At 30.1% G+C, this 23,701-nt stretch overlaps 1 protein-coding gene across 2 annotated transcripts in view; it reads right to left on the bottom strand.

Annotated features, from left to right (window-relative positions):
* The window catches only part of LOC124364983 (protein slowmo), a 32,222-nt gene extending 10,495 nt beyond the window's left edge, over positions 1–21,727 (bottom strand). Inside the window, exons 1-3 of one of the 2 annotated variants that reach the window (XM_046820846.1) lie at positions 21,580–21,727; positions 14,629–14,794; positions 10,855–10,860 (exon numbers count right to left, since the gene is read on the bottom strand). In XM_046820846.1, the coding sequence (XP_046676802.1) occupies positions 10,855–10,860; positions 14,629–14,794; positions 21,580–21,611 (204 nt within the window). In that variant the 5' untranslated portion in view covers positions 21,612–21,727. The remainder of the gene's footprint in view (positions 1–10,854; positions 10,861–14,628; positions 14,795–21,579) is intronic. The other variant, XM_046820847.1, reaches the window with a different exon arrangement.
* Between the last annotated feature and the right edge of the window lie 1,974 nt (positions 21,728–23,701).

Genomic DNA, 23,701 nt, shown 5'->3' with positions numbered 1-23,701 from the left:
AAGAATGGGAAATATTTTTTCATCACACTGTACTCAAAATAAGAACAGTAGTAGTTAGTACAGAAAGTGGAATTTTACCAGTCTAGGTAAAAAAACTACTGTATATTTATGTATAATACAATATAAATAAACCTTTTAACACTTTTTTGTAAACTTTTATTTTTGTTACAATGTACATTTCGAAATCTGTGATTTCATCTTCAGGTACTAAGGTTAAGTTATGAAAATAATAATTAAAACCAATTTGTCATGTGTTTTTTCACTACCTTGGTGGCTAAATTTGTTGTATTTAATTTTATGTGTGATCAATGTATATTGTTTAAAAGTCTATCGAATAATACATTTTTTGTTAGAAAATCTTTGTCATTTAATAATATATTATGATTAATTTTGGCACTTTTGTAGATTTCAAAATGTTCTAAAGTAGATAATAAGCGACTTTTCTTGCTTGTGTGTAAAATTTCAAGATTGTTTTCGATGTTAGTGTATGTATGGCCGGTGTTTTTTAAATGGTCTGCATATTTTCATTAAATCTAATTTTGAAGGATCGGCCGGTTAGGATCCCACTATATTGGACAAACCGGCCGATCCTTCAAAATTAGATTTGAACACATAAAAGCATTGAAAACATCGTCAAATTCAAAATATGCAGACCATTTAAAAAACACCGGCTATACATACACTAACATCGAAAACAATCTTGAAATTTTACACACAAGCAAAAAAAGTCGCTTATTATCTACTTTAGAACATTTTGAAATCTACAAAAGTGCCAAAATTAATCATAATATATTATTAAATGACAAAGATTTTCTAACAAAAAATGTATTATTCGATAGACTTTTAAACAATATACATTGATCACACATAAAATTAAATACAACAAATTTAGCCACCAAGGTAGTGAAAAAACACATGACAAATTGGTTTTAATTATTTATTTTCATAACTTAACCTTAGTACCTGAAGATGAAATCACAGATTTCGAAATGTACATAGTAACAAAAATAAAAGTTTACAAAAAAGTGTTAAAAGGTTTATTTATATTGTATTATACATATTTATAAAACACTTTTCAAGGCTAAATCTCTAATACTGTATATTTTTCTCATACGGCTAGTGTGCATTCTAAAACCAACTGCATTAGTAGCCTGTTGTTTATGTCAATAGAGCAGCCCACACCAAAATAGTCTGATGACATTTGAGGCAGTGTTGCCATATCGCTGCTGACCAACAGCTGTTAACTTGGCTACGATCACAAGCTGTCTGCTTGAATTACATGTTGCTTGTAGAGCAGATGAATGAAATAAAATGTATGTATATTTGTCTAGGTATTAGCTGATAATGTTTGTTTATTGCAACAGATACTGAGACAGATCAGTAATTTCCCATACATGTAATACTGGCAACAGTGTAGGGAGCCGGGTGCAAAAGGGGGGGACTCAGACGCACCATCCACCATCAAACTATTTTCCCGCAGGCTGCTCTAGTAGTAATGTACTTGAAATCAATGAAGTCAGCTGTTCTTATTGATTCAGTTAGCAGTACATATTGTAAATATTATTGTTCTCATTATTTTGTGATACATATTACTGTGCAATTCTGATCAAATGTCTGACTAAATGTTACATTTCAATTATAAAATAGATTTTAAGTAAATTAACAAAAGTTTATCAAAAGTTTATAATCAACTATTTTCAGGCCTAAAGTGTTATATTCAGTAATTGATCATAATTCCATGTGAGACTGTTTAACTTGCACGGAAAACACAATTACATACCAAAAATACTGGTGGCAAACTAAAATTATTCTATGAAACTGTTTAAAATTTTAAAAATGTAAATATCACTTCACTTATAGTTACTTATAGTCAGTGCTTTTTAAATATATAAAGTACCGGTAATGTATTAATTTATTTATTGAAACATTTAAAAGTTTTTAAGGTAAAAAATAAACAGAATTTTGTTTAATGATCACTATAGCTTAAATATGAAACATCTGCACAACAATTATTTACAATAAGAAAATATTTCAAACCTTTTAAAATGATAAGTAATTCTAAATTAAATTCTGATAATAAATAACACATAACTTCTAAAAAAACATAACAATTATCATTATGTAACAGTAATTTTAAACTGATGTTTTGTTTTGTCATTAATAAAAGAATTTTTTGTTACTGAGGATTGTTGCTTAATATCTATAAAACTTGTAACTCCAACTGCTTCCATTATATTTTACAGTTCTATAGAGTGTGATGGTCATATTGATTTTAATTTCATAAATATAATACTGTATGTAAATTATTTTATTTTGTATTTTAAGCAAACTTTCTCATTTTAAGTTGTAATTTACAGGCATCCAACTGATACAAACACCTTAATGAATTTATCTAATACATTCAATTATGTGCAGATTATATTGAGTGCAGTCTAAAAACAACAGATATATGTTAACTGTATCTTTAAAATTTTTTTAAGGATTTAATTTTTTTATAGGACAAAATTTAAGGCCTGTACAGTGACTCTTGAACAATGGCTGAAAACAAATAAAAAAAACTGTGTACTAGAAAAATATAAGTGTCTGCCTCATTAAAGATTCAACGACATTCTCCGGTTTCTTCTAAAAAATTACATCATGATGAAATCAATATCCAGCTAAATGGCTTCACCAACGTTTGCCAATGTTATCTAAGCTCTGAAGCCAAGGCAAGCTGGATGTGGACGTCAGAACTGGCAATGGTGCCAATTCACACTTCTATTAACATTGCGCATGTCACTGAACTTGGACCACTTCCTCTGTGTGTCTAAGCTTTACAATTCACTTTGTTCTAGTATAAACACTCTTATCATTTCAAACACAAACCACTTGGACTCAGAACAAGCCATCCCTTACTTAAACAGTGCAATCCATTCTACACACAATCTCAAACTAAATCATTGTTATATATTAAACCACAAATCAGTCTTTCTTTGCCTGTGTTTATAATATCCAATGATACAAAAATAGCAATATAAAACAAACCTATATTATTACATTAATAAATAAATAAGAATTTTATTGTCCTTAAGCTTTACGTTTAAGCAATACACAAAGTCAAATCCACTATACTAAATTGTTATGTAGTGTTCCTCTGTTCCTCACATTGTTCTAAGAAATGCCATAAATTGTACCAGGGTTTGTTTCATAATAAATCTGCAAATTTGAATTACATATATAATGGCAACGATTTATACATCACTTAACCAATACAATCAAATCCTGTACTTGTGTGTTTATTTAATAAAACAAGAATAAACATTACTAAATCATAACATTGTAAGTGAGTAACCTGGTATCTGCCCCCAAAATTTTTGATACACTAAAAGTAGGTCTCAGTAACCTACCAAGATTTCCAAATTTTTATTTCAATGCGTAAAACCATCTAGAAATGACAGTAATGGCCACTGAATTTTAGATGACCCTGTATAATGTTACTACAAAATGTTAGTAATAAAAGATCTAGTTTGTAAGAAAAATGCAAGGTACATATATATATATATATATATATATATATATATATATATATATATATATATTTCTTGTGCACATGTGTATGTCACTGAACTCCTCCTAAACGACTGGATCGATTTTGACAACATTTTTTGTGTGTGTTGAAGGGGATTCAAGAATGATTTAGATTTACAACTGTGTATAATTTAAATTGTTTCGATTTTGACAACATTTTTTGTGTGTGTTGAAGGGGATTCAAGAATGATTTAGATTTACAACTGTGTATAATTTAAATTGTTTATTTATAAATTTTCGTTGATTTTGGAATGTTTTACCTTCGATCCAGCAGACTACGCTACGACACGTAATACAACTTGAACTAATACTAAACAGCTGTTAATTCTTTCAGCTGAAGTTCATCAAAGAGGCAGAAACATTTGCTTACACTTAAAATTTAGAAAATTATTATTGTAAAGTAATGAGTAGTGTAACGCAGATTGCATAATTTAAAATTTAGATTGCACTAATGATCAACAAACTATCTAATTCAATGAAAATACTATTAAACGCTATTATAAAAACCACCTCATTGTACAAAGCTGTGAATATTTGCACATAAGGTAAAAGAATTTTGTTAGATCAAAGGTAAATGAAAAGAGCCGAAAGAAGACGCTTTATGATCGAAATTGGTTTTCGCTGATACATTTTCTTGATCGGAGTACAAGGCAAACTCCACAATAATACTGGAAATATCTTAGACAGAAAATTAATTGTGAATTTGATACTTAACCTAATTAGTTTATTGAGATTAATCCATATAAATTAATTGTACTAAATAACTTATCAACACCTAGAAAAAGAATACGTGAATACAGTGGATTGTTTTTCAACAGGAAATTGCGTACGAAGCTGCAGGCAACTGCTAGTTTATATATATATATATATATATATATATGTATAAAGTTAATAAAACCTACTTTTTGGCATAAGAAAAACTGTCAGGTCTTTTAGAGTATAATCAAACTTACAATGATAACCTATATCATCCTTATGATTTTTAGACAACATACTCATAAATGATACCTCATTTGCTGGCCTAGGATGGATAAAAAAATCTCTTTTCTGTCCGCATAATATCTATTTTAAGGTATAGACTTTAAACTTTGCATGAAGCACCATTTCCATACAGGCAATATTGAGTTCGATGTTGGCATATGTCGCACAGTGGGATTTGTCTGAATGTTAGAGCAAAATCCAACCTTCCGTAGAATATTTCAAGAATGGATTGAGCTATACAGAATACAGAAAGCTTTATTCATAAACATCAAGTTTAGAACAGGTGTAAAATACAAAATAATATAAATGAAAATCAATACAATGTAATGGAAATAAATAATTGTCTTTAGTTCCTTGTAAGTTTTTAATAGTTGTTGCGGCTATTTGCATGTTCCAGGAATTCACTGATTGTGTAAAATTCTTCTTCTGTCTGTCCTTTGCAGAATATCTCAGGAATGAAGCTACAGACAAGTGTGTTTGCTGTTCATCCATGTGATTCGGCTGAGCAAAGATAGAAGGGACCATCACTGAGCATGATATCTCAAGAACAAATTGAGTTATAGACTTGGATTTTGCACAAAGCTTTATTTTTCCATATAAAAGATCAAGTTGTATGTTCTCAATGGGCCTTGACTGAGCATTATCAAAGCCTAACTTTTTGCAAAATACATCACGAATAAATTAAGCTATAGACTTGAAATTTTACATATTTCACATATTTTACTTATTAGCCATGGGACTAGCAAGATTCTTGTTATGTATGTCTATCTGTCTGTCTGTTTTTTTTGGCAGGATATCTTGAGAATGAATTGAGTTATGAACTTAAAATTCTGCATGAAGCATCTGTGAAGCCTGACTGAGGAAAAAGGTACTAGGTAAATGTATTGCAACTAGTACAGAAGCATAAAATTGAATAAAAATGTATTATTAAAGTGCCTGGAAGGTGAAAATAAATAGCTCTTTATGTTTAATCTATCAGAAATTCACAATTATGTTCTTTTTTCACTATTTAAAAAAAAAAAAAACATCTATTTTACAATCATTTATGTTAAAATTCATTTCTGAAACTTGATTTCAATGACATTGCTGACAGTGTAGTCTAAAATTGAGACAAAAATGTTGGCAGTGGGTTATGGGGCACTGCCAATACTCGTGTATGACAGGACTCTGAACCAAGAACTACCTGAGAATAGAATTAACTGCCTTGTAGTGGCCTTGACTCCCCCCACTGACCTTGCCTTCCTGTTTGGTGACTACTTCCTGTATGTACCTTTCCTGCTGCTTTCACTCTTAAACCACACACTGGGACAGCCTTACATTGTATCATTTTTCTCAAGACCAGATTGTTATTTTATTTGTAAAAACATTTTCACAACTGTTTACCCATTATTTTCACTGTTTTACACATACAGCGTGTGTATTTCTCTCAAATGTGTTTGTTGCGATCCAAACGTCATATATTAAAGTCTATTACATATTTCATTTTGCTTGAATCTCAACAGTGGAAATGTGAGAACATTTCTCTTATCAAATTGTATTATGTCCCTATCACTATACTACAAGGTCGTTGTTATTGAATGTTGTGTCTGCGTGATGATTCTCATTAGTGTACTTTGTATTGAACTATTTACTGCTCTTTTTATTAAATCACTGATTCGCAAATAATAATATTAAACTGAGGTTATATTAGTTTTAATTCACTTTAATAGATAACAAAAAAGGTTAGCATTAAATAATAGTGAACACGGCAATATTAATGGGGGCATAAAAACACTTTCAAATAAAAGTGTTTCTTTTTTCTAAACTTTATAAAAATCATTTTACAATTCCAGTAGCTATCAGAGTTTCTGTTTTCTAAATGCCTTTGCCTTAGTTCGCTAAAGTTTTCTCTTCTGAGAGATGTAAATAAAAAAATTACAATAAGATAAAAAATACTCATGAGATATATATATATATATATATATATATATATATATATATATATATATATATACAAATCAAACACTCTTATATATTGCTATATTAAGAAATTCAAAATCATATGTTAAAAAATTAAATTCTACAACTCAACAACAGTTGCCGATATTGTTAACACCAAAAACTATTGACACATTCAATGAAATTTGTACTAAGAATTCAAGGACAACACCAGAATAAATACCATAATTTACACGTTTTTTATATTACTTAAAAGTATTGCCTTGAACTGAAACTGGTGGAATGTGTCTTATATTAACCCAGACTCCACCAGATTTAAAAACAACAATATTGATTCTATCTCAAATGATATTCAATAGATAAGTGATTTAAAATTTTTAAAAAGCCATTCCAAATTTAAATAAATTAAATAACGCTTAAAATAACAGAAACAAATTTAAAATAGCAAGGATCCTATTTATAATTACTTATAATTTGCATAAATCACTATTATCTAAAGCCAGTAAGAAGGAGTACTTTACTACCAGATACCTGAGAGTGTAAAAGATAACAAAATTGAGTCATGCAGTCTTGGCCTTGAGTTACTTAACAAGGCACTAATCTGAGTTAGATAATTGTACACTTCACAACAGAGTGAACAGAGTGTGTTGTTGAACTTTGGCAATATCGCACCATCACTTGGTGACCAAATATCAGAACTGATCTGACCTCGGGCCGTAAAGTGGACCAAGTGCTAGCATAGATCCACCAAATAAAAACATTATTATTTATAAACTGTCTAAAAAATGTTAAGTAAGAGTAAAATGTTATTTTATTTATCTTTGGAAAAAAGATTTGAAATCAGTTATAATACGATTGTTTGGAAAATTATCTCAGCAAAATATGTTAAATAATACAATTTAGGACTAATATTTCATTAAATGTTACTATGTATTCTTATTCTAAGGTTCATTAGCATTTTATGAGACTGTTTAAATTCAAGAAAATATGTTTACCTTCACTATAAAAAATTTTTAACTAGAAAGTCTTGCAACTTACAATTTAATTATATTTTCTATTTTTTGGGGAGAGCCTATGAAGCCTCCAATAGTAACTTTACTCCACGGGATCTTGTTTTTATGCCCAAAAGTGAAATCCTAGATCTACCAATGCTCATTGCCAATCTAGTTGTTGCTTTACAATAATGCGCTCTATTTTGAAGCTGTTGTTTGTTGTACAAACTAATATGATACTTTAAACAATAATTACTATTATTAGATTTATATTTAAAACCATTAATGCTAAAACAAATAAATCATGAAAATTTGATCTGACTACTTCAAAAACTAAGTTGATTCTTTTGTGGAATAACAAAACAAACTAATAAACATAAATACCGATAATTATAAGCTAATAATACAGAAAATATATGTACTTATAATAAAACTAAAAAGATTGTTGAAATTTTGCAGTTGGATAAACCTTTACCCAAACATTACTGCATTGACCTTGAGACAAAGTGGACCAGCAGACCTCTCTTAGGGACAAGGGCACAAAATGGCCTTGAGGCTAAATCAAGCTTACTTGACATTAATAGAATAATAAATACAAAGTGATATTGAATTGAGAGCTTCATAGCACAATACTTTTTCACACACCACCTTCACTTGATTTGAGAACTTGCTAAAATTGTTGGCAGAGCAAGCACACAAATTTAATTTGTTTATGATACCAATACTTTTCAGATCATGTTATTACATATGCTAGTGTAAGTAGAGAGAAACTGCCCTCAAGAACTAAAATTACATGTTTTGGTGCCATAAGAGAAAAAAATCATTTTTTCAAAAAATGGAGAGTTACTTTTGAATGTAACCAATATGAAAGAAATGCCTATCAGCAATCACATAAGAAATTAGGAGAAAAATCATTAATCATTTACAAGGCCTAATACCATTTTTAAACTTTATTTTGAATATCCATTTTAATAACATAAGGTAACAAATATACTGCATGTTACATTAAAAAAACCATTAAATTGCCTTCTAAAAATATATGTCTATTTGTTTAGTAAACAGTATTACAAAATATAAATCATATAAGAAACATTTTTGGTGACCACTATAACATTTTTAACAACATTTATAACAAAATACTGTAACTTAAAATAAAATAACACAATCACTAAAAAAAATAATAAGAAGCTCAAGTAAACAAATAAAAGCTTGTAACACTCAAGCTGAAAGTAGCTTCTGATCAATGAATTTTATTTGTTATATCTAGGTATTTAAAAATGACAAACAAATGTTTCTCCATAACACCACGGTGCTCAGAGTTGAAACAAATCAAAATTAAATAAAATTAAAGATATTTACTACAGATGAGTTAAAAATCTTAAGAAAATGAACTAATCCTATAATATGTTAATTCAAGCACAAATACACAGTTCTATATAATGAAGTTGTATTAATTAAAGCTGCCAAATGGTTAATCAAAGAACAACACACACTCTTGTTACTCACGTTACAGAAGACCAGGAGTGAGTGATGAGAAAATTTTACTGATATTGAACCCAAAAAAATCTCCACCAATAAAAAAAAATCGTTTTGGGTTTACATAAAACTTGAAATAATAATCCATTTTACATAAATCCTTGATCATACTGATCCCGTAAACATTATTTTATTCTCTGTAAATGTACATTATATTATCAAACCAAAAATCTGACAAATCTTCAAAATTAGTGATATTAGAACAAAACTCTCTTTGATTTTACTTTACAGTACTTTTTTTTAACTTTCACTCTTTCCACACTACTACTAAATTTTAAAACTTTAAATTTCTGATTTTCTAAAAAGGCAGTGAACAACATCTTTTTAATTTGAGTCTAAATGTGCACTTTTGCAAAGGACCCAATTTTATTCCTTGGTTTACTTTTATTCACATACTCGTACCTTCAATTAACATAGCAACAGGCACTCAGTTAAATAAATTTTTTCTGGGATTTAATATGGTATGTATATGTACATAGAAACAATATAAAAAATGTTAACGCAATGTTCTCTCTATTTTGCAATTCTTTGATTCCTTTCAGATTTATTATACGTTTTTTATTGTTCTATCCAATATAATTAATTAAATACAATTTAAAATTGTGTATTATTATTAGTACTTAATAACAAACAAATAATACATACTGAAAAAATTATATTATTTTAAACTCAATTTTCAGCTAAATTAAAAAAGGAAAAAAAGACTTTGATATCAATTAGATTGCACATTTGTGTTGCTATTTTTAAAACTGGATGTCACGTACTAAAAGATCATGATGCTGTGGTTACTAACTGACTGCTATGATTATACTAGAACTATTTTTTATAACATTTATGATTAAAGGATGATAAGCTCTTATTTGAATATAAAAAATGAAACTGACACCATATAAAGAAACTTACGCTTTAAATATTTCTAGTGAAAGAGGTGAATTATTTACAAAATGAATATGGATTGCACTTTTATATGGTCTAGACTTCTAGAAGGACCTGTATTTTTTATGTAACTGAATAATATTGTCACAAAAACAAAGGAACAAACATTTCAATTTTGAAACTTAAATCACAAACATGTAACGAAGCTACGGTTGGAAGAGTTGATTCAATGTGAATGTTGAGTTTAAATCCAGCTCACCTTTCTCTTAGTGCAGCACCTGACATTTGATGCTGTCACAGACCTGACTCCTGGAAATTGGAGTCATATTTAGCTGAAGAGATCGAAAAAAAAAAAAATAGTGACCAAGAAGCTCAAAATCGTGAACCTGATGAGAAAATGAGAATACCTCTTCACCTAGATTACACTATATTTTGTAGTCTTGGTGTCTCTGATGTAGAAACGATACAAAGAGATTGTTTTGAGTTTTTTTATCACTGACTTTTATTGGATCTCCAGAGACTCCAGATTCCAGGAGTTAAGTCTTTGACAACATTAGATTTCAGGCACTGCACTAAGAGGAAAATGAACTGGAGCTAAACTTAACATTTACACAAACAAGTGTTGTTCTAATGCCACTAACTAATTATAAAACTTTAATAATTTCGTAATTATAAATTTCAGTCTAATTACTATACAGTCAATAAATCTTGACTAGCCGTGAGTCTCAGAAAACTTCCAAATTTATAGAAAACGTTTCAAGGAGGCCAATAAAATAACAGACAGTGCATTTCAGTTCAATGCAATATGATGATATTCCTATTACTGGTGGGTCCTACCAGCAGAAATTATTTAACGAGATTTAACAATTTTAACTAATGAGTATTTGTTTCTTTAACCCATTTAAAATTTGGTGGAATTTCAAAAACCTATTTATGCTTTTAGTGACAGTTCTTGTTCACTCACCAAACTCTGGCAAACAAAATAACAACATAAAATTAGTTACATAAATAATTAATTCTATTACAATACCTTACAAAAATGTGGTTACTTCTACAACAGGAAGTCATAATTAATTATGAAACTCTTAAATTAGACTAAATCAACAAATGCTTTTTCTGATTATAAATCGATTGTGTAACACTTTATGTTTTGACTAACATTTAAGTTTTGGTTTAACTTCTTTTTGACTGAAAATGGCTCTCCATTACTGAGGCCGAAATATTTCAAGAATGTAATTGTATAAGCAATGTTTCGATGTGGTGTAAACCGGAAAAATTAGATGTTTGTCATGAGACCAGCCGCATATGCCTAAGAAGTAAAATTTTATGCTTTTATAGTATTAGATAATATTTATAATTTTATCAAAAATAAACACAAGGCTTAAATTGTTTGCTTTTAAAAAGTCTATAGAATGTTTTGTCTTTTGGTGTAAATGGAACATGCTTCAAAAACATGTTAAATGATATCTTAATAACACATAATTTTTCATATTTTAATAAACAAAATTCAGAAAAGTACTCTTATACTATTTTCAATGCCTATGTACATACAATAAATCATTACAGTATTCTGAATCATTCAAAATTAATAATTGTATGGTTTTGGGTGGACATAATATAAAAGAATATTTACAATACTGCTCAAGAATTCACCCAGTTATTTACAGGGTAACCTCAGCCAATATTTTCAATGTTCAATAATGATTCAGACACAAAATTAGGTAGTTTTTCAATAAATGTTACATGCACTATTTACAAAAGTTATTTTCTAAAAGCCTAATATCAGTTGTAAAACAAAACCACAGTTATGTAAGATTTTTAAATCATTGCATACTCCATTACAGAACATTTCGAAATTTCAGAATACTTACTATTTAAGAATATATATATAAAATACTTTTTACATTATCTCATACTTTATGGGCTGTGTAGAAATCTCATATAAATTAACTAAATTTATGCATAAAACGCCAAAATTAATCTCTAGTGAAGTCAATAGTCAGAATGTATACGAACTGGATTCTTCTAGGATGGTTCTGAGGTATCCTCCAAAACAGGATTATAACGTATACTATAATTTTAATGGTACATATATATATATATATATATATATATATATAAATATGTGCTGAAAAGTGACATATTGTAAGTAAAAGTGACAATTGTAACATATTTTTAGAAAAAGTGCTTCTTTGGATAAAAAAGTATAACCTTGGATAAAAATCTGGATTTGCTCTTTAAATGAAGTAACAGTAAAAATACTATGAAACCGTAAAACTTTGCCTTTTTGGACCACTGTATACAAGAGCTGAAATAATTTTGTTTCAAATTGATCAGTGAATAGAGAGAACTTACAGTGAGTTAAAGCTCAACCTACTTTTACGTTTCAAAAATCTTTCAAATATTATTTCCCTCCCTTAAGTTCCATTTTAAGATATTTTTGGGTGTTAAAAATTATTTTCCTGAAATCTTTGGGATCGAAATACGGGGGTTTCATTAAAACGAAGAAGGTAGGTTTCTCGGTTCAACCGTTCATCTCGGATGGGTGGTCTACCTCATCATGTACAGGGTCCGGCAAAAAAACCTCCCTGATTTCAATAGGCATTTACAAAAAGAATAAGAAACATACAGAACAATTACTTATATTTGTGAATAGCCTATATGATGCCATTTTACATCACTTAGTACACTTTACTTGGTTTTGAAAATTATGTCCGATAAATGATGTCCCCCATTGTTAAGACATTCACAAAGTCTTTCCCTGAAGTTTTCCATAGTTCTTCGTGTAACTTCCCTTGGAATGGCTGCCACTTCCTGCCTAATGGCATCTTTTAGTTCTTGCAGAGTTCTGGGACGATGTTTGTACACTTCAGCCTTTAAGTAGCCCCACAGAAAGAAATCACAAGGTGATAAGTCGGGTGACCTTGGGGGCAAGGAAATGTCTCCTCTTAAAGAAACAAGATGTCCAGGGAACAACTCTCTTAACATTTCCATGGACCGCCAAGCAGTGTGATCTGTGGCTCCATCCTGTTGGAACCAAACTTCTTCTTCCTCATGGTCTAAAACAAACTGGTTAATCTTGGGTCGGAAAAATGTCTCTATCATGTGACGATAGCGATTGGCATTCACCGTTACTGTTTGTCCATCTTCTTCAAAAAAGTACAGTCCCCACACACCAAATTTCACAACGGCGCACCAAACTGTGACTTTTGGGCTGTGTAGTGGTTGTTGGTGGAGTTCCTTAGGATTTTCTGCAGCCCAGTAGCGGAAATTCTGTTTGTTAACAGTTCCACACAAGAGGAAGTGGGCTTCATCAGAAGAAATGAAGACAGCATCTGGGGGAATGTTTTGCAAAATGTCATCACATGCAGCCCTGCGAGTTTCATAATCTTCTTCAGACAACTTTTGGGCAACCATTATTTTGTAGGGATGCAGAGGAAGTTCCTTATGCAGAATTCTCCTTACACTCCTTTCTATAATAACCGCCGAACGCTTTGGAGACTGTTGGATTGATGTTCTCACTCGCGCCACATTCTCCGGTGTTATTGCAGTATGAGGTCGGCCAGTTGGTTTTTCTTTTTAGTGCTGGCCCTGTTTTTCTAAAGTTTGACACCCACAGTCTAATCGTTTTCGCATCAGGAACACTATCATGTCGGCCAAGTTCGAATCGAATCTGAAACGCTCGATGAGTAGAAATCACAGAACAGCCATTTTTAATAAACTTCTCGACAACAAATGCTCGATGCTCACCGGGGTTTTTTGCCGAACCCTGTATATATTTGTGTGAATAAGAAGTGTCAGTTGAAGTTTAAGTGTCAGTTAAAAATATTACGTTTAGAATAACTCAATAATTACTTAATATTACTCAATCTTTAGAAAAGTCAATAGGCAGAATGCCTACAAAAGATTTAGAACAATTATTTATCCATAATTGATAACCAAATTTTAAGTGACATAAACAAAATTATGTAGAAGGCATGTAATTATTAACAATGTAAATTATGTTTATACATCTATACAAGCTATCACATTTTAAAATCTTGTTTTCATTATTTTAGTAGAGAATCAAACAGAGATATCAAACAATTATAATCAATGAGGCTTTGTCACATGATTACTGCTAGAGACTTAACTGGTCCGACTTGAAACTTGGTACGTGAGTTCCTCTGGGACCAAAAAGAAACAATAGTCAGTTGAAGTTGATTTTGAAGCAAAGGCAAGTCCACCTATCTGTCGGTCTGTCTGTGCGATAACTCTTTTTAATATAAAAGTTCTAGAAACTTGGTTCATAAATTCCTGTAGGTCCAAGGAATAGCTCTACTGATTTTGGGGTTAAAAAATTATTGTGTAGTAATGAGTATGACTGGTGTATAAAAAGGAGGATAAAAAGGTTCTCAATTTGTTCTTCTTTTTACATTTTAAAAACAATTTCATTGCAAAAACTAAAACCTTATTTTATATTTGAAACTTATCATACATAATTTACCCAATCCTTGTTGAAACTAAATGTATTTAAAATTCTGAACCTTTCCTCAAATTATTATCTAAAAAAATGTATTACACTTGTAGGACATTTTTTTAAAGGAATGCTATTATTGTATTTTATTACAACAAAAAAGTAATGAAAGAAATGTATATTGTAGTGACAAAGTAACCATATAATAACAACAATTCTATGCCAACAATAATGTATAATAAGGTAATAATAATAATAAAAATCAAAGTACTTTCAACTTACTCTCTGAGCCCAGCCTGGAATACCCCACTTGGAGCTTACGAGTCTGTGAGTGTATAGGACCCCGTTGGCCACATGTCGGTCCACTACATCAGTCCCCAACACGGCCGGGTTCATGGGATTTGGGTACTTGCGCCAAGCTGCTTGCGCAACCGTCTCCCAGGGGTGGCTGTGACAACATATTCTATCAACACTGGGATCCTTTAAACTACAAAAATTTAATAAAAATAACATTCAAATGATTCATTTCAAATGACTTTTTATTCTCTAGCATCATAGTACATCATGATTTCATGAAAGATAATTTTTCTTTAACTTATAATACTTAAATAAATTGATGTGCTTTAAATAAACATCAACAATAAATATAATAAATAAAACAAGAATAAAATATATGATGTGTTTAGTCAAAAAGTGATAAATTATAAAAATTTATGACATTTAATATGTTGTAAATAACAAAATTTTTGCTATTGACATTGTAAAGGATGATAGAATGTCCTATTATTCTCTTAAACCTTCCATTGTTAATAACAAACTTTAAAGAAACTGTTATTATATTTTATTAAATAATAAAATATTAGAATAAATGAAAATGCCCTTTACTTGAACCAATACATTTAATTTAACAAGTATTGTAACCTATACATAACATAAATCTATATTGTAAATACAAATTTAAGTTAAACCCTCTAGAATTCAACTTTTAGATCTAATGATGTCAAGAAGAAGGGGCAACCTAGGTAGAAACATATTATAGTGGAGTCCCGCTAATCCGAACACGTGTAATCCGAACGTCGGTTAATCCGAACAGGTCCAGGAGGAATTATTTATAACGATAATGAACAGTTATAGGAACTAATTACATAAAAAATGAAAATGGGTGCATCATTTCGTACATAAACAAAGAAAACTTTAATTAAATAGACATACTGTACAGTATTTTATTAAGACAAATTGTGTACGGTACAGTACATAAATAATGAAGTTAAATACAGTATCAAATTGAAACTTATAGGTTAAGTATGAGTTAAATTACTGTATTAAGAAGTGAAATCAAACGAAAATTGGACGTACAATACTGATATTATTATTGAGTACAATATTAATTGTTAAAAGACATAAATTCAGTTATTGTCTTCTGTCGCATTGAAGAGAGTCTATTGGATGACGCGTAGTTTCGTACAACTATTGAACGCGTAGACCCGTACAATATCCAGTACGCTCACATTGTTTAACAATAGAACTCTCACACTAAATACGGTAAATGTGCTTAGTATTCGCAAACACTTTTATTTGTCAAGAAATACAATGCAACAGTCAGAAAACATGTTTTAATAAACAATGTTGATAATTCTATAACAAAATAGACCCATCTCAAGTTTAAAACCGTATTTTTCTGTAATTCTGGCTAATCCGAACAATCACATAATCCGAATAGGGCTCGGTCCCAATTAGGTCGGATTAACGGGACTCTACTGTACATTGGTTCTATTAAGGCACATTACATTAATGAGATATTATATTTTGGAGAATAACTGACAATCTCTACAAGGGTGTATCCATATATAGTTTATTTTGGTTCATAATAGTGGTGAAAAAATTATAAAAAAGTGTATTTGTCTTAATCCTATGAGATGTCAAGTTTGGAAACTATTCCATAGCCTAGTGCAGAGTTGAGGTACTGTGAATAAAAATGATTAGTATAGCTAACATTAAAACTCAAAATTGATCCCCACTGAATATGATCCATTATTTGGTTAGGGCATCAGTTGGATATAACATACTACCTACATTTATTAAGCCAAGCAAACCACATATTCCAATGAAAATACAGTTAAAACCCCCTTATTATCCGACCCTCTGATATTCTACATTTACCATATCCAGACAGAATTTCTCCAGAAACACTCATACTCAAATGTTAATTAAGTAATAGAAACATTTTGATTTGACAGTGCCAAACAATGCTTTTAGCATCATAAAATATTGTGTAAGAACTAGAAATATATGTGCAGTTGTAGGCAGTAGAGGAGTGTGAGAGGTTACTGACCTTGAACGTAAATTGTCTATTAAATTACATACGCAGTTCATAATTAAATATCATCAGCAGCTATCCTGTTGATCCTTCCAGCCTATTTTGTGCTTGAAATAGAAGCAACATGATATATGACGCTGTCATGCATTATCATTAATCATTTGAGTGCCAAAGCTATTTTGCTATGTTATCCCCTTAAATTTCCATCCTGATTTTTGTATATTTGCAAGCTTTTTAGAAAATAATTGTTGTTCAATAACCACTTTACAGATTTTCATATTTTTGTATTTGTTTTTTACAATAGAATATAAAAATAAAATATAATATATTTTAATAAATGTTAGCTCAAAATGTTTTGATACATTTTTATACATTTAAGTTCCAATAAAAATTGTCCAATTGCATTATTTTTTAAGATTTATTTTAGCTATATCACATAAAAGGCCATGAAATTATAAAGACCATAAAATTCTTGTATATTATATGTTACCGAATAAAAACACATTACTGCAATCACCGACTTACTACTAAGAAATGTAAAGCTAATACTCTCATCTAAAGCCTGTAAGAGACGGTTCTAATTGTCTGCACAGTTTTCTTCAATTATTGTTATAAATAAAAGATAACAGATACAATTAATTGTGATAGAGCACAGAATAACAATATTTTATACAATAAACTCAACAATAGATCATCAAATTAGTATGCATTTGACAGCATACAGTAAAAAATCAAACAAACAAAAGCTCATTGCTACGGAAACAACCAAATATCAATATTGGTATTATTACACTAATAAATAAAATTGTAGACTGCTTATTTGTTTTCATATCAAAACGCAATTATCAAAAGAAGTAAACAGTGTTACTAGCCAAATGCGTAATCCACATCTACATCTGATGAATTCATTGGCCAACAACATTATGGTTAATTAATATTATTCCAAAGACTGACTAGGAAGAAGGCAAAAAACATGGCCAATAATCAATACATCAAAACATATTGAATGCAGCTAGCTATATGGTTACTCGGATATTTCAACTGTGCACTCTATTAAATATTGCCTAAATACATATCATTGTGCCAATCGGTGCCATTAATTTACGAGATTTCTACTTCGTTTGATATGAAATGAAAATTCCTTTATTTAAACAGGCAAAGTTAGGGCCTCATGGCCCTTTCTTACACTTAACCTGTCTGATCAATAATTATTAACAAATATTAACCAAATTAATATTAACTAATCTACCTTACTAAATACATTAAATTAAACATTAATCTAAACACTAAAAAATTATAAATATGATACTTCTAAATAAAAATAAATAAAAATATAATTATACAATCATAACACAAAATAATATTACAACTTCCATTTTTAATAAGAACCAAAAACTATAATTAATACCTAATAACAATAATTTATAAATATATAATAAGAATATTTTTGAAATAAATAATATATATGCAGTTTTGACTCACTCACACTCCTCACACACAATGCCAGCACCACACCCACAGACCCCTAGGACGGACCCGCCCCGACTAACCGTTCATGGTACAAACGTCTCAGTGCCGCCACAAACCGCTGTGGCGGCTGATGTCACTGATATGCTGATGTCGCAGCACTCAAAGGGTTAACCATTTAATAAATGTATTGTTTTAAATTTACTCGCTGATACCCAGATTGTTTCCCAGTCGGATCTCCAGATATCAAAGGTTGTACTGCATTAACATACTGCTTCCACTATTATAATGCGTTTTCATACAGTGCATTTTAACACTTCAATTATTACAAGTTGCTATATAATAACTTTAATCAATTCTTCTTCTGTAGTCTTTCTGTTAACCTTCCTCTATGTCTTCCAGATAACTATTCAAAAAAAACATCTTCAACTGTTCATAGATGTTAAGGTCCATCAAAAAAACTCATAAAATTACAGGGCAGTTTTATACTCTTCCCAACCACCATCTCATGGAGCAGACATCTCTTGTTCATATGCTTTGCATGAATGAATTCCATGTAGTGGTTCATCTTCCAAGCAACACTCAAGACAGGCGCTCATATTTTTATTTCCAAACCTTAGCAAATAAAACCCAAATGCTCCATGACCATTAAATAGCTGTGTAAGATAATGATCAGTTTTACATGATTACGACTCGTCTGTCTTCAACTTTATAAACAAACCTTTATGTACACCTTCCAACCTCTACCAGTACCCATTCCTGTTGCTATTTTCCCATAACCCCTCTTCTCACCTCCTGCTTTGATCCTAAACTTTCTCCTTTTTATATTTTCCACTAGTTAATTCTTTCATTTACTTTAAGTTCCAGTTGAGAATTACTTGTCAGAGTACATATTGCTAACGTGGATGTTGTTCTATAAATCCCAGTCATTGCAACTGAATAGGTCTCTGCGCAAATCTAATTTTCTGTTGTAATCTGATTAATTTTATGCTCCCATATACTGACATACATAAGAGGTCATAACCAAGCTAACAATGGAATAGACATACTATTTAGGAAGATGACTTTCAGTAATCAGAAATTTGTGTTTTCATAATAAATATGTTACATGGACCAGTTTCAGACAAACGGCATCAATGTGCTGATTCCAAAGCAGCTTAGTGTTAATTGTGACATCTAATAGCTTCATTGTTTCTGCTCCTGGAGTGATGGTGTGACTGAGAGTGCAGATGGTGTGACTGAGAGTACAGGTGATGTCCTGAGCCTTATCTGAGTTAAGTTTTAGTCCATTTGCCGACAACCACTCACCAGTTCTTGCAAAGATGTCATTGACTCCTTTAAGCACCTCCACTGGTGTTTTACCACTTGGAAAGATAGGTGTCATCAGCAAATAATACAACACTTAGCATATGATTTAAACTTATTAGTTATAGTAATTTTAATGTAAACAATAAACAGCAAGAAGTAACTAATATTTGAGACTTTAAAAATGGCGATAAATATGAAGAAAATATGTGAGATATTTCTAATAAGTGACGAGATTCGTTTAAGTGGCTTCAACGTGTGAGTTTGGCTCCTTGTAACCCAAGGGGAGAATTCTTTCCTCCATTTCACAAAAGCGGATACTCATTGATATCAATCTGGGCAATTTATAAATATTGTAAGGTTTCTTTGATATCTAAGTCTAGACCATAGTTGGTTTTGTTGTTCTGTAGTGTTATTATTAAATTTACGTTTTTTCAATTATAATGTATGAGATTCTTCTTGTTATGGTATTTTATTATAACTCTTATTGTGTATGAATTTTACAAATGGTAGTTGGATAATATATTAAATTGTTCAATAATGGCAATCAAATAACGAGTGTATGTAGGCCACTTATTAAAGTCTCACCCTGCAGCCTCTGTTTTTCAACAACTATTCAATAACAACATCAAGAGAAGTAAAATTAGGTGTCACTATAAACAAAACATCCATACGAACTAAAAACATTTAAATTCTTGTTGTTTTTTTAATTAAACAGCTATTCATATTACTTTTGTAGGAGAGAAAAAAGGAATCCTTACCAGATAAATTTACTTCCATCATAGTATTTGACTAGCCACTCAGCTAAATTAAATAATATCATTGGTTGGTTTTGTTGTTGTTTTCTTCATATTATTAAGTAAAGGTGTTAAAAAATATAATGTTAATAAAATAAGTTATTATTTTCAACAGCAATTTCCAATAACTTAATTGTATTTGACAAATTAGTAGAATGTAAAAACATATGAAATTAAGAACATCTGATTTTATATAATAAAATAAAATCGGTTATTATGTTTTGTATTAATAATTTTATTTTGCTAGTTCGATAAGGAACTACAGCCCTCAATCTCAAAACAAATTTATACTGTTCCTGAAAATGTAAACTGTCATAAACAACAGTGAATTTCAGAGTGATATTTATTTAATGTTGTTAATGCATCCAGAACCAAACTATACATATTATCACTGTACTAAAATAACAGTTTTGTATAATTATTAGGGTAGACTTTAATAAGCGGCCTACACTCATTCAATTGCTATTATCAAATTGTTCGATTGTTTTTATCCCAAGGATAATTCGATATTACAATTTATTCAAATTAGCTATCATATGATTTCAGCTTATTAGTTATTTTAATAACGTAAACAAACAACAAGAGGTAACTAATATTTTGAGACTGAAAATGGCAATGAATATGAGGAAAATATTATGTAAGTTATTTCTCACAAGTGACGAGATTTGTTTAAGTAGCTTCAACGTGTGTGTTTGGCTCCTGGTAACACATGGGGAGAATTCTTTCCTCCATTTCACCAAAGGGGTTACTTACAGCTATATCAAGTCTATTTATTTAGTCATGTAGTACCAACTATTCAGCATCCTACGAGTTCAGATACATGTCAATTGAGATTAAGAGTTTGTATGTGCAATTTTATACATTGATGAATGATAATTTTTTGTTTTGCAAATTGTTTTTCGACAAATAAGGCATAATCTGACTACCTAATGCCTATTCTAGATACCTGTGTGGGTTAAGTTAAAAGCTTTTGAGTTAACAAGTCCAGAACTATCTAACTGTACCTGTGTAGGAACAAACTAAAATTTCTGAATTAAGGAGTCCAGAATTATCTAATTGTACCTGTATAGGGTTAAGTAAAATCTCTGAATTAACAAGTTCAAAATTAGTCTATTTTCTTATTTTTTTAAATTCTAAACTATGCTATATCGGTATACATACATTTATAGTATTAAACCTGGATATGTACTAAATTTATTTATTTTGGGAAGAATAAATTTGTGTATTATTTATTTTTTGGAAATGCTGAGTAAATCCCTAATATTTCATAATAATCGTAGAGTCTAGAAACACTCAACATACACTTCGTTTTAACTAATACTATGATAACTATTATAATATTCTTACTTGAAAGTATGTTCTGAAGTCCAGATTTTCATGTTTGATGCACTAACAAAATTGCCTAAAGTTCACAACTACAATAATAATTTATAAATTAAGACGACATGAATAACCTTCCGTCTGACGTACAAGGCAGACGATAATACAAAGAAAGATTATACTAACTTCCCAGAAGAAGAATAAATTAAACTATTTTTTTCAGAGCTGCCAATGGCATAGAAATAAATCCTTACTGACTATTTAGTACGGATAAACTCATACTATAAAAACGATAAACAATAATATTATAATCTATAATACAAATATTATAATAGCATAGTATTGTATAATTTATTAAAAACTAAGTGAAAATAAAGAATTAACTAAAGGACCAGTAGTTTCTAAACAATATTCTTCAACACTTTAACATTTTATTCTAATATAACATTTTTTATCTACTGCAAATTGCAGAATTTGACTAATCGGCTATAATCAAACCAGAAAAAATGTAATAGTACATCTTTAGGTGCAACATAAATTAAGTGTAAATTCTTGCAATCTGCAATTCTGCAGTAGTTAAAAAAATATAGAGCCGTCCGGATAATTTTGATACCTTATATTATCATGACTAATTAGTACTAGTTATTTTAAATTCCCTATGGCGTTTATCATGTATATTTTTAATTTTAATTAGTTGAGCGTTTAACGAAGCCTCTACGGTCAATTGTTGATCTAAATCCAATTTTATCTGTTTCTACACACGATAACTTTACTGTCGAACTAATTAACATAGAAGGTTGAAATTTGGTGAAAATTTTACCTGTACTACCTTTACATCGGTATTGAAAATAACACAAATCGATCCTTCGGAAGTCTCATTTTTTGCCTGTGCAAAAGCTACTGCGATCGCATCGGTCTTATAGTTAACCGTTTTGGTAACGAGAAAAAACTGAATAAACAAATTAGTAAACAGTGTTTACTATAAAGGTTAATCATGTGGCATTTTCCAGTAACTTATTAACACAGTGATAAAGTTACTTTGTTGGACTGGTTGTTTTATTACAAAGTTTAAATTTATTTACCTGCAATTTAATCTTCATATCTAGCTAAAAGGTAAAGGATTTTTTTATGTGTTCTGTTAAATTGGATTACTGACGAAAATGGGATGGATGGAGCATGGATCTCATATATGGAAGTTCAAAAAGTTCTGATGTATCACTTTCTTGTCTGTAGTTAAGTACAATGTCGATTTTTAAAATAACTTACAAAGGAAGATGGTGTTTGAAATTTATAACATGGATCGGAGCTAGAAAACAGGGTTATTTACTACTTAGCTAGTTAACACTCGTGTATGTAATCATACAAGTGTTTGCTATATCTAGATAGTAACATTGAACCAGAGGGAATACTTTCTGCCATCTTAAAGTCAACATATTTTCATCACTATAATGAAATTCTTAATTTGCATGATTTGTGAACACAAGTGAACTATGGTTGTGTCTATTTGTACAGAATGTTTATTAGCAATTTTTAATGGTAAAATCTATGTGCCCTTAAGACTTATTAGCATGAAATAAATAGTTACTTCAAAATTTATTTGACTGAATGTTTAGCAGAATCATGCTCACATGTCAAGGACGTAAACATATTCTATCTGTTATGTATCCGTCTGGATACACGATAAATTTCAAATGAGTAAACTTATTAGGTTGAAATTTGGCGTGAAACTTTATCTATACTAACTCTATCTCAACATTTAAAAATGTAAACATCGGTTTATTGAGTCACTTTTCGGGCCAGGATGTTTTTCGTTGTGGGACAAGGTCGAAGCCTCCTACTTAGACTCAAAATCTGATCTCTTAACCTTGTTATATCTTTACAAATAAATTGTTTGAATTGATAAATGTAAGGGTATTACTAATCAATTAAAATATTAACTATACAATTCTTATCTTACAATCTAAAAATGAGTGTGATCAATTATGTTATACATAAATGTACTTTATATAACGATGCATAAATAAGTATACACAAGTAGTAAAGCGGGGTAATTCTGTCAAAGGTAAATATAACCAACCAATGTAACACATGGTTTTGGTCGACCTGCTATTGCTTCAAGGCTTCTGCTAATCTGTTCTGTTGTTCCATG

The sequence above is a fragment of the Homalodisca vitripennis genome, chromosome 6 (assembly GCF_021130785.1).
Source record: "Homalodisca vitripennis isolate AUS2020 chromosome 6, UT_GWSS_2.1, whole genome shotgun sequence".
Taxonomy (NCBI): Eukaryota; Metazoa; Arthropoda; class Insecta; order Hemiptera; family Cicadellidae; genus Homalodisca; species Homalodisca vitripennis.
This window is presented reverse-complemented; position numbering and strand designations above follow the sequence as displayed.